The following is a 17,076-nucleotide window of genomic DNA, read 5'->3' as shown; positions in this document are numbered from 1 at the left end:
TCCCCCGACCCCCTACAGTATCCCTTTAAGTGTCCCTTTAATCTCTTTCTCCTCTCCTGCGTCCCATTTGTTCACTGTGATCAATGGAATTCTCTGTCCTCCATTTTAAAAATGACCATTACCCCCTAACAGCTTCCTGGTCAGCACACTGTTAAACTGTAATATCACCCACTTGAGCCATAGGAAAACATGGACATTACCTTGCACATTCAGTTGTAACTGACAGCTGCTGATATATAACTGTCAGTAACTGGTATATTTCAGTTCTGACAAAATCATAACTGGAAGGGATCACTGCGTAATATGTTGGCACTTTATAAATACAATAAATATTAATAATAGTAATAATCACTATAAGAAGAAAATGGTGAGCTTCTGAGAGGAACAGACGGCGAAATAAGTATGTAATATTCATTTGTAGCTACGTCATGTGTTTATTTTAAATAATTTTACTCGCATCAGGTTCCCTTTAAAGAAAACCTGAACTGAAAATTAAAAGTCAAAATAAGCATACACAAGTCATACTTGCCTCCCATGTAGTCTACTCCTCAATCTGTTTCTCCTGTCCCACATCCTGTTTGTCCACTGTGATCAAGGGAATTCTCCGTCCTCGATTTTGAAAATGGCCATTACCCCATAACAGCTTTCTGGTCAGCACACTGTTAAACTGTAACCCACCTGAGCCATAGGGAAACATGGACATTACCTGACACATCAGTTGTCCTGTGGGCTATAACTGACAGCAACTGATATTTTACTGACAGCAACTGATATATTTCAGATCTGACAAAATATTGTCAGAACTGGAAGGGATCATTGTCAGAAGAAAATGGTGAGCTTCTGAGAGGAACTGATGGCAAGGTAACTATGTAATGTTCATTTGAAGTTACCTCATGTGTTTATTTTAAATACTTTTACTCAGTTCAGGTTCCCTTTAAGGAAAATAAAAAACAGATTAACACATGTATTATTATTATTTAGTATTTATATAGCAACATCATCTTCTGCAGCACTGTACAGAGTATATATTGTCTTGTCACTTAAAGAGAGTCTGAAGCGAGAATAAATCTCGCTTCAGATCTCATAGTTAGCAGGGGCATGTGTGCCCCTGCTAAAACGCCGCTATCCCGCGTCTTAACGGGGGTCCCTTCACCCCCAAATCAACTCCGTACATCGCGGAATCTCTTCCGCATTGGGGCAGGGCTAACCGCCGCAGCCCTGCCTCCCGCGCGTCTATCAGACGCGTATCTCCGCCTCTCCCCCGCCCCTCTCCGTCTACCTTCACTGAGAGGGGCAAGGGAGAGGCGGCGATGCGCGTCTGATAGACGCGCTGAGAGGCAGTGCTGCAGCCGTTAGCCCTGCCTCCAGGAAGAGCAAAATTTACGACCGATTTGGTTGTTGATTTTGCACGGGGAGGTTGGGGGTGAAGGGACCCCCGTTTAGCCGCGGGATAGCGGCGTTTTAGCAGGGGCACACGTGCCCCTGCTAACTATGAGCTTTGAAGCGAGAATTATTCTCGCTTCAGTGTCTCTTTAACTGTCCCTCAGAGGGGATCACAATCTAATCCCTACCATGGTCATATGTCTATATATGCATCATGTAGTGCATGTATCGTAGTCTGGGGCCAATTTGGGGGAAGCCAATTAACTTATCTGTAGGTTTTTGGGACGTGGGAGGACACCAGAGTGCCCAGGGGAAACCCACACTGACGCAGGGAAAACATACACTCTCCAGCGCTGCAAGGCGAGAGCGCTAACCACTACGCCATTATTCTGCCACATTTCGCACCCCAGTGTTCTCCCCAGGCCCTTTTAGCTGGGTGCTCCACCCGGCTAGTTTTGGTGAGCACCCGGCTGTCATCGGCTCACCTCCACCTATGTTGTATGCATAGTTGCTCACAGAAGCACCGACCCTGCATTCTCTCATCTCGCCCCACTCCGCTACTTTTTCATGCCACCCGGCTACTATTTCATGCCACCTGGCTGGATTAAAATTCTGGGGAGAACACTGCACCCTCTTGCACTAACTTGTGAGTATGCCCTATGGCACTGCCCATGGAGTTCCACAAGCAAGAACCAGGGGGAAACAGGCAGAGGCCCCTTGCACAGTAAAAATCATGTTCAGCTTCCCAAATGTGCTGCATTTTGATTGTCAACTTGCAATTGGGTGCATTACAACATACAAAAAAAGCTTAGAAGTGTGTTAAAATGTGGGATGGCAAGAAAATGGCATGGCACTGCATTTTGCCATGCCGTTTTCTTCCGCTCCCATTGATACTATTGACAAGTTCCAAAGATAAACAATTTTTCCTAGTTTGAGTGATACTGTGCAGGTAAATGGAAGAAGCTAATATAAAGACAAGATGTGGATAATCAACCTGTGGCTGAATTGAAAAATGTGCTTAAAGCCAATGGGTACCGTTTAAAAAAAGAAAAAGTCAGATACTCACCTAAGGAGAGGGAAGGCTCGGTCCTAATGAGCTTTCCCTCTCCTCTCCCGGTGCCCTCGGTGCTGCGCTGGCTCCCCCGTTCGTGTCCGCCGCCGCAGGGACTTCGGAGGTCTTCGGGAGCACTCGGGCTTCCGAAGACGGGCCGCTCCATACTACGTACGCGCGAGCGCGTCATAGAGCGCGCTCGCGCATGCGTAGTATGGAGCGGCCGTGTCATTGGGAGCCTGAGTGCTCCCGAAGGCTTCCGAAAGCTCCCTTCGGCATGCAGAAGTGGCAGTATTTGACCGAACTGGTCGAATACTGCCACGGGGGATCCTGCGCGGGACCCGGCATCGGGAGAGGAGAGGGAAGGCTCATTAGGACCGAGCCTTCCCTCTCCTTAGGTGAGTATCTGACTTTTTCTATTTTTAAACGGTAAACATTCACTTTAAAGCGAATCAGAGATGAAAAACTAACTATAGCAAGTAACTTGTCTATATATCTTCTCTAAAGTTTAGATGGTTTACACAGTAAATCTAGCTGCAAACAGCTTCAAAAGTGTATGATTATTTCTTGTGATCAAATGAGAGCAGCCATATTCTGCTTGTCATCATTACACAGCCAAGCTGCTCTGTCCCCACCCCTCAGCCTGTGAAAACTCCACTCCCCTCCTCTCTCCTCCCCTCTCTGCCCCCTTGACTCTGAAATCTCAGCAGCTCCCGGCTGGTAACGCCTCCTCCTCCTCCTCCTTCAGAAAAGCCTCCTCCCCAGACTAAGCTCTCATGAGCACTTGCTACATGGGACTCAGAATGCCTAGGCGCTGGAGGAGCTGTGGGTGCGGCTTGTTTAGTTTTATAAGGAGTTAGGGTATTAAAACAAAAAAAGTATTTGGCTTGAGAAATGCCCTATAAAATATATGTAAGGGGCACAATTATGAAATGTGTAAAAGTTTATCTCTGATCCATATTAAAGGGACACTTAAGCCAAAAAAAAAAAAAATCTGTTTTACTTGCCTGGGGCTTTTACCAGCCCCCTGCAGCCGTTCTGTGCCCTCGCTGTCACTCACGGAGCCTCCGGTCCCCCGGCGCCAGCTAGTTTTGTTTTCGCTGACAGGGAGTTGGCGGCGTCTTTCTGCGTCTGTGCAGGCCTAGCCACGCGTATCCTTCATGTTCCCGTCCTCAATAGCGTCCTGCACAGGCGCAGGACGATATTGCGGACGGGAACTGGAAGTAAAATACGAATGGCCAGGCCTGTTTGGCCTGTCAACCAAAACTAAACTAGCTGGTGGTGGTGGACTGGAGGCTCCGTGAGTGACTGCGAGGGCACGGGACGGCTGGAGGGGGCTGGTAGAACCCCTAGGAAAATAAAACTGATTTTTTATTCCTGGCTTAAAGAACCTCTGAAGTCTCATGAAAATCATGTTTTTATATTAAAAAATCTCTTTAACATGATAGCCCTAACTAAAACGCCGCATCTCTGTGGCTGAACTCAAGCTAACTATCCCCCCAAACTCCCCGAGGCACATTGCGGGGAGCGCTGCTGTGAGAGGCAGAGATTTTGGCTGCAGTTCTACCTCTACACGCGTTTATCAGCGCGGATCAACGCCACTCCCCGCCCGTCTCAGTCTTCTTTCATTGAGAGGTGTGGGGGAGAGGCAGAGATACGCCCATGGAGGCAGAGCTGCAGCTGAAAGCTGCAGCTCTGGGGGGATTTAGTTAGGGGGGATTTAGTTAGAGTTCAGCTACGGAGATGCAACATTTTAGTTAGGGTAATCATGTTAAAGAGATTTTTAATCTAAAAACATGATTTTTATGAGACTTCAGAGTCTCTTCAAGTGTCAATTTAATGCTTAATCAAAATACCATATTATACAGTGTTTTTTTTTATACAGTATGTGCCTGGAGCTCAGTTTTACAAGGGAACATTAAGACTGGTAAAGTGATTTTAATTAGAAACTTCACTAAGAAATGTTAGTTTCCATATAGCGATATCCACTGTGAAAAGAATTGGAGAGATACAGATGTTTTACATTAAAGGATACCTGACCCGAGGAAAAGCTACTGGCACGGTAACGGGACTGGTCACTGTTTTAACAGTTCTTCAATAACCGCACCCTCTAGAAATTTTAGGTTTCAGATAGTTTGTAGTAAAATCTATGGTCACACTATTTGGCCCAAACTCTTCAAGGTTGTAGAGCTTTGCTTGGAGAACAGTTCCCCGTATGGACTTTGCCTCTGGGTCACTTAAACCATACTAACTCCTAAAGTATGCACAAACCATCCCATGTTCCCATAATCACAGGGAGAGGCCATCTTGCTGTGATGCTTCCTCTTATCACCCTGCAGTGTCTTCCTACTCCCCACCCTATTCACTGTCCTTAAAGGATACATGAGGTGAAAATAATAACAGATTAACTTACCTGGGGCTTCCTCCAGCCCCTAGAAGCCTCTGTATCCCTTGCCGTAGTTCCACCTCCAGCCACTCCTCTGGGATCCTCTCCATGGAGGGAGGGGCAGTTATGAGGATCCAGCATGAACATACCTCTATGCTTACCTTGCTTACCTTACGTTGCTTTGCCTCGGGTCAGGTAATACCTACTTTCACTTTGGTAATGAATGATGGCAGGATTGTATTTATATTACCAAGCAATTTTACTCTAAAGTTTAATTCCTCTTTCCATTTAAGACGTACAGTAGATAGATCAAGTTTTATTATATATATATTTTTTCAAATTCTAAGCACCTTAATTTAGTATCTCAGATGTCAGAAGGACTGAATTAGCTCATTTAAAAATGACTAAGCTGTGTAGGAAGGAAAATTATATGAAATACACTAGGGGGTTGATGTAGAAAAGTGGCTTTTAAAGTCTTTTGTGCTTCCTCTTCTAAGGTATGCAGAGCAGTCTCTCTGAGGTTCCTGTTGTGGGGTAATATGCTGAAATCTCATTACCCAGTAAGAGTAATTATGAACTTTTTGTTGCTCTTTTATAGGAGTTGTAAACACGATCACAAAGCTGACAAAGTCATGTACCTTACGGCTTACATCCAGCAACCTGTATTTTATTCTAACCGATAAAGTGGCAAATGGAGGCGTCAGTATGTGGTGTGAGCTTTGCCAGGTAATATTCAACATTGCTTTCTGTTCAGTCTTAAAGAGACTCTGTAAAAAAAATTTCAGCCTTATTTCTTCTATAAGTTCCTATACCTGTTCTAATGTGTTCTGGATTACTGCAGCCTTTTCTAGTTGCACTGTCTATGTAATATATCTAATCTTCTTTTATTTGTCAAGCTTTGTCGACCCAGGGGGGAATGGGCTGCCTCTGTTGTACTGAGTACAAGTAATGCAATCCCTCTGTCGATTCTGTGTGCTTTGTTTACTCCTCACAGACAGCGTCTCTGCAGTGCTCTCAGTTAGGGTTGCAACGGTATGAAACTTCACGGTATGATAACCATCGAAAAAAAAATACCACGGTATTACGGTATGCAGTATTATACTATTGGACCCAGCCCCCCTCCCTTACATTAAAAAATGTGCCCCACCCCAGTAGTAGGTGGCCACAGCATAAGTAAACAGGGATAGGTGTAGCCAGAAGTAGGTGGCCGCAGCAAAGGTAGGCAGGGATAGGTGTAGCCAGTAGTAGGTGGCTGCAGCATAGGTAGGCAGGGATAGATGTAGCCAGAAGTAGGTGGCTGCAGCATAGGTAGACAGGGATAGGGGTAGACAGAATTAGGTGATCGCAGCATTAGGTGATGTATGTAATCCACTATGAAGTGCACTGATCTCTGGAGGAAGCAGCAATCAACTGTGTTTTGTTTTTGTCTGAGTCAGCAGAGCACCACATGCATGACTATACAGGGATCAATGTGCAGACTGAAGAGTCTGGACCTGCCTGACAATCATCTCAAGTTGGCAGGTAGCTTAAAGTGTAATTAAGTCCATTTATTGCAACTCTGGTACCATAGTCCATGTATAAATAGTTAATGGCTGGATGTTCTGCATCAGTGTGATGTATAGTAAAGGAGAAAGCCACAGAATCGATGTGAAAAACAGTTTTCAGGGAAGGATATACAAGCCTGCTTTCCTTATATCTGCAATGTAAAGGCTTTATGTGCTATTTAGGTGCTATTCAAAAAGTTGGGTTGAAGGTTGCTTGAGGATTCTGACCCATAACTGCTCACAATGTAAGTAAAAGCAAAACCGCAGGATGCAAATAACACCCGTCATGACGCTGCATCTTTCAGCCAGCAAATCAAAATCTTCTCATTTCACTAGCAAAACGGAAAAATAAGTATGATTTTTGTCATAGAACAGCTGTAGGATTTCATTAAAATATCAATGTAGTAACTGCTACTAGGACCATAGTCAGTGTGGTGCCTGTAGCTCTGCTTTTAAGACAAAGAGAACTATGCTTCCAAGTAGCATGAATGATTAAAAGCAGCCTTTTACATAGAGAGCCAGTGAGGGAGGGACGCAGGGCGGGGATAAATACTCACTTGCTGGCAGCTTGGTCCTCACGCGTGTACCGGCTTTTACTGTTCAGCCCATGGGACCTACTCTAGCATATTGTACAGTAGATTTCCTCTAAGCACTCTACTTTCCTCTAACAACCCAGAAACCTACAGATGAGTTAAATATTCTTCCCCCCCGAAACAAATGTCCTTAGGTTTACACTTTGGTAGAAATTGGATTGTGAACCACTCATCTTCACATTGAAAATTGTTACTACAACTGACTGCTGCGCAACTCAAGAAACACAAGCCACGCATGCATTGATTCTGTCTTTCCAAATTCCCTTCTGTGGGTGTCACCCTCTTCATTGGTCATACACATGCTCAGCAAATAACTGCATTTGTGATCTTTATACTCAGTTTAAAAGCTTTTTGTTTTCTGCCTGTCAGAGCTTTTGGTAAGTGCTTAAAACAGCGTTTAGAAAGCAACTGGGCAATTCACCCATCAGTTTAGCTATCTAAATATGTTTTACTAGGGACCTTAGCCCGTTTAAAAACAGGCTCTAGTCATCGCCGCCACATGCCTGCACGTGCGCACCCGCCCGGCCCCCTGGACCATCCTGCTCCTGTCCCAGTCTGTCCATGCTGTGCACATGCGCAGTAGAAAAAACACACGGACACTGATGATGCAGGGACACCTGCGGTTTTATTATATAGAATGACTGCACTGTAAACTATTTTCTAACCATGAGAAACCTGTTCATCTATATATTCCCATTCATTCCTATATGCATAGATAGATAGATGCAATGAAATGTGAATATTTTGAAGAGCTCCCTGAAGAGCATGCTGGATCTCAGCAGTTCCAGCAAAGATTCCCACCTGTTTAAATCTGTTTGCAGGTTCGCTTTAAAGGGAACCATAGATGAAAAAAATAAACATTTTATACATACCTGGGGCTTCCTGAAGCCCCATATGCTCTGATCGCTCCCACGCCGCCATCCTCCTCTGCCCGCAGCTACGAGAACCGGGTCCCCGCTGTTCCGTCAGTCGGAGCTAGTATAAGCGTAAGGGAAGTGTGCCGTTTGCGTATCTCTGCAACAGCCGCTGGAGAGATAGGTAGAGGGCGCACTTCTCCTGCGTAGCTGGCTCTGATGACGTCAGTGACGGGACCCGGTTCTCGTAGATGCAGACAGCGGAGGACGGTGGCGTGGGATCGATCAGAGCGTATGGGGCTGGAGGAAGCCCCAGGTATGTATAACATCTTTTTCATTTTCCCGTCTCAGGTTCATCTTTGGTTCCCTTTAAACCTATAAACAATTATTTTCACTTAGAATATCATCAAAACATGACCAGAAATTCAGGCCAAAGTGTAGAGTTTGCCAATGGCTGGCCAAGGTCTTTGGACCACAATTTGAAAATTATAATGTTAACACTTTTCAATATTTTTTTCCAGATCACCCACATCTCCCAGCACTTCTATATCAGCTGTGCAGGGGGGACGTGGGTGATCTCTTCTGCGCCATGCCAATGGAGCCGTGGGGATCACCACCTGAATGAGGAGCAGCGCCATCACTTGTGCTCTACTTCCGCCCGCAAAGTCTGTGTGCCGGTGTAATACATTATTGAGTGGTGTTGGAGGGGATTGCAGTGTTGGACTTCGATCCAAGTACAAATCCAATTCCACAATTGTCTGCTAAACATATTCTGCTTTATTAATTATGCTATACAAATTACCCCAAAACCCATTAAAAACGGGCAGGATTGCGGTGCTAACACTCTGTATCACAGCCGGCTGTGTCAATCACTCCAGTTCACATGTCACACACATACACACGTATGACAGTCCTTGTCACTCCCGGGAGTCTCAATAGGATCAAATGCATGCAACTTTTTGGTTCCTCCACTCTCTAAATAGCGACATAAGTCTCTCTATGTATGGATTGAGCGCTCCTTTTGCACAATGCGTGAGCTCGCTCTTCAAGGCTATCACAGTTCACACAGGGTTAATTGCTAAGCGTTTGTGGTTAGTTGAAGCAGATGCACACTATAAGCCGCTATACAAGCATGATTTGCCGCTGAGGGCTCTCACCACCTCTACGGCGCAGTCTTTTCTTTTCAGCTAGCTGTAGTTACAGCTCCGCTTGTCCCAGCTAATTCTTGTGCTCCGTCCACTCGGCACATCTGTACCCCATGCTGTGTGTTCCAGAGTCAGCTCCCTGTCAAGCTCACGCTATGCACAGCACGTTACAACACCGGAACCGGATGTGACGTCACCGCTCTGCCCGTGCCATCACTAGTATCGGCCGCCCACCGACCTTCGTCAGATGATAGTGGGCCATTGTTTCTACTGCATTTAAAAAGTCCCAGCCATGTGGCTACTTTACATACTCCTCCCCTAATAGGCTTATCTTTTCTTGTTTCATTATTCTGCCATTTAGCATCCAGTTTTTAGATTCAAATCCAAGATTGCAATTTCAGTGTATTGAAAACATATTCCTATATGCATCTCTCATGTTATATGTAGTTTTTTCATTGGCTTCTAACAGTATCAGTTTTCAACTGTCACACACCATTCAGCCTCACTTCACACATACCACTAAAGTTGCACCGATTTTTTTTTTTTTTATCGATTTCATATCTATTTTTTTTTATCTTTTTTTTTTTTAAATAAAAAGAATTGCTTTCGACACATTTGCTTAACCAACATACAGATGTATTACAACAATTTCCTTTGTTGGTTAATTAGCGTGGAAGGAATGGGGCCAAAGGGAGGTCAGAGTTTAAGCCATGAGGAATTACCGTTCCCAACCTAAAGATCCAGCTCGATTCTATTAGGCATAGTCTCCTATCCAGGTATCCTCCTGAGCACCCCCCGGAAGGAATCTGCATTTTAATTATGCCTTTACATTTTAGGCTTTCCGGGTTCTTCCCATGATTGAGTTTAAAATGCAGTCCTAGTGGGCTGGTTTCATCCCCTTCAGTTATGTTACATACATGTTCCTGGATCCTTTTTTTGAGCATACAGGTAGTTTTGCCGATGTAGTTAAGTCTGCAGGGACATGTTATCATGTATACTACATATATGCTCTCACAGTTGATGAACGTCTGTATTTCATATGTTTTCCTTCGTCGTGCATCATGAAATACATTCGTCTGGTCACTCAAATGGCATACACTGCACTTCCCGCATTTATACATTGCCATTGGCCTCATCGATGATCCTAACCACATCCTCGTCGACTGCGGCGTAACTGATCGATATTCCAATTTGACAAGCATATCGTGAAGATTCGGCGCTTGTTTCGCTGCCTACTGCTTCAATGATTCATGGGTCTAGTCGCAGCAAGTGCCAGTGTTTTGCCATTATCTTTCTCAATTAATTCCAGTGTGTGCCATATTGTGTCACCAGTCTGACATGATTGTCTTTCTGTCTATTGTCTTTAGTCTTTCCTGTCAACAGATTTTCTCTAGAGGTCTCATCAACTCTCTGCCTTGCTCTGCTCAGGGTTTCATCATGATGCCCTCTATTTATAAAGCGATCACACATGTCTTTTGCCTCCTGCTCATAGTCCCCCCTCTCTGTGCAGTTTCTGCGGACTCTAGGTAGCTGTCCCACTGGAATTCCCTGCAACAGAGAAGGGGATGAAAACTTGAACAACTAACGCGTAAAATGTATGTGTTAATGTTCCTGCACCAGCGGAAATGCGTAAAAATGTACGCAATGCTGCCCGCCGACCCCACGAACGGCAAAAACTAAACGAGCTGACGGAGGGGGACCAGAGCAGCAGTGGGTGACTATGAGGGCACAAGATGGCTGCATGGGGCTGGTAGAAGCCCCAGGTAAGTGAAACATTTTTTTTTTTTGCCTGATAACTCCTTTAAGATCCAGCAGTGGATCGGAAAGGGTTAATGTGCTAGTACTTGAGCTTTCTAAGGCATTAATTTGTTTGTTTTTTTCAGGCTAATTTCTTTGATGAGTTTCAAATGGAAGGGGTGTCTGCTGACCAGAATGACATTTATTTGGAGATGGTGCCTGAAAACATTGCCCGAGCTTTAAAAACAGCACAGAATGCCAAGACTGTAAAAATTAAGCTGACAAATAAGCACTGTCCTTGCCTTACAGTGGCTGTTGAGTTGGTAAGCACTGTAGCAACTGAATGTGTAATGTGAGACATCAGCTATGCAAGTGGAACTAAAATCATGGAAAGCAACCTACTTTTTTAGCAGGGTTCCTGTAATTACAATACTTTACAAAAGTTTGCCCTCTTAAAACAGGAGGTATGTGCAATTATTCAGATTGGAGTGAGCATATGATGTCTCCCACGATGCATTACTGCTGAATATACAAATTATTCTTTGTGTCCCTGTAAGCTAAACACACCTCCAAGACAGAATTTCAGCAATAGGTGCTACACCTCAGGCGCTACACCTGCTATTGCTGAAATTCTGTCTTGTCCCCATGTTTATTGCCTGATGAAGCGGGCTGGGCCTGCGAAACGCGTTGCACTGTTTTGGGGTACTAGTTAATAAATGTGATTGCTACTATTCAGACAGTCTTTCGTGTCTGCTTTATGGAGGTAAGTCCACCGCTTCCTCCCAGCAAATTTTAAAGTTTTTATCCGCTTTTATCCTGCTGGCGCCTCTGTTCTCCTACTGCTATACCGTGTCCACCCCTGGTGGAGGGGTGATCTACCCCCTTTCGCATCTACAGAGAGCGACTTCTTATCCCTGAGTGAGGACAGGTCTAATCTCCTCACCTGCCTATACAGTGGTTGCCTTTGTGGTACCCCACGTTTGTGAGTATAATTTTCTCACGATAACCTTTACTTCATTTTTGCTTAACATACTACACTATATTGGGCTCTCGGTTTCTCTACACTTTATTCTGTTTTAAAAAGGCAAACTTTTGTTTTGCATGGAATTTTAGTAAGAGGGCTTTTTGGTCATTTGTAGCCCCGTACACATTCCTAGGAGTTCTGGTTCACCATGAGCTTGCTAGGAAATCTGTAACTACAATATTTTATAGTCTTATCTTTTCAAATTACACATAGAGGATAATTTTATAAGTCAAATGATTGCACATTGTAGTCCTTTGGGTTAGCTCAGCAGTGCTGACAAAATAGCATGCAATCACAACCTACCAGCAGTGGTGATGTACAGAACCCTGACTGTTGCAGCATTCTAAATACCAGGAGCATGTGGTTGGCATGCAACTTGCACTCTGTTGAAATGAGTAGGGAAACCTTGCATGGCACATTTTCCTTTCCTGTTGCATGTTATTGCATTATTGTGGGCATTTTACTTGCATTATTGATCAAATACATTTTCAGTGGCCCTGCAGTGCATTATTCAGTATTTTATTTTTTTTCACCCCTTCAGTACCGATCTTCTAAACGCCCTTCTTTACCAAAACAGCTGTAATAATTGGGATACCTTTGCTTGGGTTTAAATATCATTCAGCTTTTAGTCTACTGTATGCAAACCAATTTAGCATAGCTTTTTTCCAGGACAAATAAGGCTTTCTTTTGCTACCATTTAATCAAATCATAGCTGAAGTTTCCCTGTGTTTTAAGAGAAAGTATGCTAAAAAAAAACAAAAATGTGTGTTTTTGAATGTAAAGGTATCGGAAGCCAAGTTTGCACTCGGGCAATATTTGGCAAGAGGGGTGCTATCACCAACAGTGCTCAGTCAGAAGGCATGGGAAGTAAATGCTAACATGTACTTACCTTTTAAGAAGCTAATCTTTTCTCTCTAAAATAAGCCCATGGAATACCACCTGACATGGGACCAACAGTTAAATTGGTTAGACAACTAATATAGGAACCCTGGTCCATGCTTATTCTTTATGCTCCTTAAAAGCCCCGGAGGATGACTCCTAGAACACTTCCAGAGACACTAGCTATTAGACTAAAACACTATTTGTACTCTTAACTTGTAACCTACACTATACTTGAAATTATATGAATATGTACCTTAGATGTGTAAGCACATTTATGGGTGCATATTATTTCGGCGCCGCTCAGTTCGGCGCGGTGAGAGCCGAATGACGGCTCTCACCGCTGCCGCTAAACTCCGAGGCGGCGTTAAATACTATTCGCCCTCCGAGTTGTCGCAACTAGGAGGGAGATGTAATTCGGGGTCTGGCAGCCGCCAGACCCCAAATTACCACTATACGGCCCGCTCAGTATAGCATTGCTGCTATGGGACGCCCAGTTTCGGTGCTCGGCTCTCCCAGCCGCGCCTCGAAATCAGCTGATCCGCACATTTATGACTTATCAAGTTCCAAAACACTGTTTATGGATCTTTTGTAGGCACCTTCCATATTGTACCATTACCTCAATTTCAGTTGCTCTCAATAGCTTATTGCTCTTCATTATTTATATTGCTCTTCCTTATGTACTCTGCAGAGGACACCTTTAGTATGTTGAATTGTCAATGTTACATACCTATTTCTTCATAATATCTCTGGCTTTGTAACATGATGACTTTCTCTAATAAAGCCTTGTTAGGATTAAAAATGAAAGTTTGATGTTGAAAATTTCACAAGAAATTTGTAAATATTTTGAATTGCAGCATAAAATCCTTCAAATTTTTTTTTATGTTTTCTGTGCCGAGATGTCAAAAAGATATAGATTTTTCTGGTACTTCCATATTATACCATCCACAAATTTGGCAGCCTCCTGTTCAAATTTTCATTGCTTTTCAGGTGAACTCTAACCATACATTTAGAAGTCGAAGGTCTTGGCTTTATTTGGACTGATCTCAAATCATTCTTTTGCACCATTCCCAAGTTATGTAGTGTTTAAGGAGGAGTGTCTTCTGCACCTGGCTGCCCTGCCCACTCTTGCACTTGGACGTCTCAGAAGCGTCAGCTGATGACCTATATTTAAGAATCAATGCAGAGGCTGTGAGGGCCTGAACCGAGAAGAGGGAGGTTAGACTGGAGCCTGGGGGGCTTACATGCAGGTGCAATGAAGCAGTGGAGGCAGTATTCACATCTCCAGGTTCCTGAAGCAAAGAAGTCTATTTCCCTCGGGTCCAGTTGGCTACCACAGTGTCCTCTGCAGTCACGGTGCATGGCACCTTGCAGGTCATGTGTGTGGTCTGCTGCTTTGCCTGCATCTAGACATATGGGAACTAGTCCTCGGAACAGTTCGGACTCCTCATTGATAAAGCACTCCTCATTGATAAAGCTGCTGTACCAACTGAGGGCATCAGCTGGGACATCCGGGGGAACAGGAGTAAGCAGAGCAGCTAGGTGCAGTAGACACCCCTCCTTCAACACTGCCCAACTCAAGAACGGTGCATCGGAACAACTTGGAACCAGGGAAATAATAGCTCTAAATTAATTGATCTACTAAGCCAAGGCCTTCAACTTTCAAACAATCGTTAGATCTCCCCAGGAGAGCAATTAGAATTTGAACAGGACACTGCGCAAGTTATGAGTCTTCTAGTATGCAAGTACAAATATTTATTTTTATTTTTTTATTCTTTTTTGGTCTTTGCTTGGCACATAGCTTGGAATCGCTCTAACACATTTTGACTACAACAGATTATTTCTGCTCTAAGAAAATTGGTATTCTCAAGCAGTCAGAATTTGTTAATGTTACAGAACACTCAGATGTAGCTTCACTTTTTTTTCTTTTTGTTTTTATAGCCTACATTATCAAGCACCAGTCGTATTGTTACACATGATATTCCCGTAAGTGTTATTCCCAGAAGGCTGTGGAATGACTTTAAAGAACCTACTGTACCAGACTTTGATGTGAGTACCTCAAGGTTTTGCTCTTAATGCTTTGATAAGGAAAAGCATAACATTTAAACTATCTACTATGAACTAGTTTTTAGCTCCTTCAGTATACATCGATTGACTCAGTACTGTACTCTGCTATAAAACTGAAAAAGGAATTTGTATGTTCTTTCTATGTTTGAATGGGTTCCTGCAGGTTTCACAGTTCTGGAAAACACTGGTAGGTGAACTGGGTTCCCCCAAAAGTGATTAGAAATTGTAGCAGTTCATGTACTTGCATTTTTAATTCACAGGAATAGATTTTAATGGTTCCCTGTTCCATAAAATGATGCCCCAAACATCTGCACTATATAATTACAGGAAACAGCTGTTCTGTAGAATGTGAATAATGACTGTCATCATGTTATAATTTATTTTCATTTTTATAGGTAAGCATATATTTGCCAGCAATTAAAACTATGAAGAGTGTTGTAGAGAGAATGAAGAATTTAAGCAATTTCATTGTAAGTTTTTTTCACCTTGTGAATATAAAATAGTTATCCTTTGGACGGTGCTAGAAATGTTGTAGAAATAGGAAGGATGTATGGCCCTAATGCATATCCAATGACCTTTCAGCACTTTATGTACAGCCTAAACTGTTTGCTGTTTGGAAACATGCTCTACTTTGTAGTCAATCCAGTTTTCACAATGCAATGTTTTGTATCATTCATATTCCTGTCTTGTCTTTTGTAACCTTTAACTACAAATGTTTTCATAATAGCCTTACTGATAAGGCACCATCCATTCATTCACCTTCAGGGCACCTGATCTGTTATGCTGCTCACTGAACAACTGGCTTCACCATTCCTGCAGCGGTTGAGATCAGTAGGTGTAAGAAATGATACAAATAAGGGGTAAAATGAAAACTTAGGAGCTGGAACTAGGTGCAGTTAATGAGAGTCTGAAGCCAATTTAAACACTTGTTTTTACCTGTTATTTAGGTTAAGGAATATGGCTAGTGCTAAAACGCCACATTCACACTGCAGAACAAGGGGTTTTAAACCCCCCAAATCCTGGGGCAAAAAAATCTGTGACTTTCAAAGTCATGGATTTTGCTGGCCAGGGAGGCAGAGCTTAGCGCTATAGTTCTGCCTCCATTAGCGCCAATCCTCCACTGATCGCCGCCTCTCCCCGCCCCTCTCAGTGAAAGAAGACTCAGAGGAGCGGGGAGAGGTGGGGATTGACGTGAGTAGAGGCAGAGCTACAGTAGAAAGCTCTGCCTCTACCAGGAAGCACTCCCCGGTTTTTACCTTGGGGAATTGGGGGGGTATAAAACCCTTGTTCTGCCGCAGGAACGCAGCGTTTTAGCACTGGCCATATTCCATAACCTATATAACAGGTAAAAACAAGTTTTTAAATTGGCTTCAGACTATCTTTAAACAATATTCCTAAATGAGTTAATGAAAAGGTCCTACTCATGCTATGCTCTGGAAACTGCTGAAAGCTTGAGGGTAGGGTAGGTGGTCCACTCTAAAGATATAAAAAAAGTAGATGGTAAAACCACTATAATTCTGTGATTCTTTTTCAAGTGAGCCAGTTCTCCATAACATGTATACAGCTGATGTTTTCTCCTTCTTTCCGAAGGGAAAAAAAATCAGAAATGAAAAACTATAGACCTGGAAGCTTAAAGAGTAACTGCCGAGCATAAAATCAAGAATCAATTCTTTATTTGTATCTGGTAAACCAGTAATGAGGATGCGAATCCGGCAATCCAAAAGTTAAAGATCACCCTTATCTATCTTCTCCATAAAACATCATTGCCCAGTTTCCCTGGGTCTTATTTGGTACATCTACCGCACAAAGGAATTTTCAGGGCATGCTGGATTTTCTTTTATTCTTCTTTACTTTCCCCTCAGACTTAACTAATGCACCCTGATTGGCTGAAGCCTCTTTCCCTCCTGCTTTCCCCTCCCACGCCTTTGTTCCTCTCTAATTGGCCAATATTTCTCAATGCACTTTCTACTGCAGAACTGGGTCGGAGTGCCTAATGACTGGAAGGGGGGCAGGCAAAGATACACAGACAGCGTAAGAGAGGAAATGATGTCAGGATTGGCTTCAAGATAGACACAATCAAAATGTGGACAGTGCAATACACATGTTATATACGTAGATAAAGACTTGCTCTACTTACATATGTGGGTTTTTTCTGAGATAGTATGGCTGACAGCTCCACTTTAAAATCCATTGTGTGTCTACTGTTTGAAGATGTCCTAAGGAATGTTATGCACAATTTTATTGTTCAGACTAATTTTATTTCATTAGCATGGGTTTTCTAATTACAGGTCTTGTCTCACCAACATTTTCAGCTTTTATTTAGTAGTAAATGCAATTTCTATGTTGGGAAAGCAACAGGCATAGTATACTTGAATTTTCCAAAGACTTTTGACACTGGTCCCCATAACAGCCG

General features: G+C 43.3%; 1 protein-coding gene across 1 annotated transcript in view; it reads left to right on the top strand.

The window, feature by feature from the left end:
* The window catches only part of HUS1 (HUS1 checkpoint clamp component), a 56,920-nt gene that overhangs the window by 2,136 nt on the left and 37,708 nt on the right, over positions 1-17,076 (top strand). Inside the window, exons 2-5 of the mRNA XM_068236512.1 lie at positions 5,419-5,546; positions 10,840-11,016; positions 14,538-14,645; positions 15,059-15,133. Of these exons, the coding sequence (XP_068092613.1) occupies positions 5,419-5,546; positions 10,840-11,016; positions 14,538-14,645; positions 15,059-15,133 (488 nt within the window). The remainder of the gene's footprint in view (positions 1-5,418; positions 5,547-10,839; positions 11,017-14,537; positions 14,646-15,058; positions 15,134-17,076) is intronic.

Source organism: Hyperolius riggenbachi, chromosome 5 (genome assembly GCF_040937935.1).
Source record: "Hyperolius riggenbachi isolate aHypRig1 chromosome 5, aHypRig1.pri, whole genome shotgun sequence".
NCBI classification, from domain to species: Eukaryota; Metazoa; Chordata; class Amphibia; order Anura; family Hyperoliidae; genus Hyperolius; species Hyperolius riggenbachi.
This window is presented reverse-complemented; position numbering and strand designations above follow the sequence as displayed.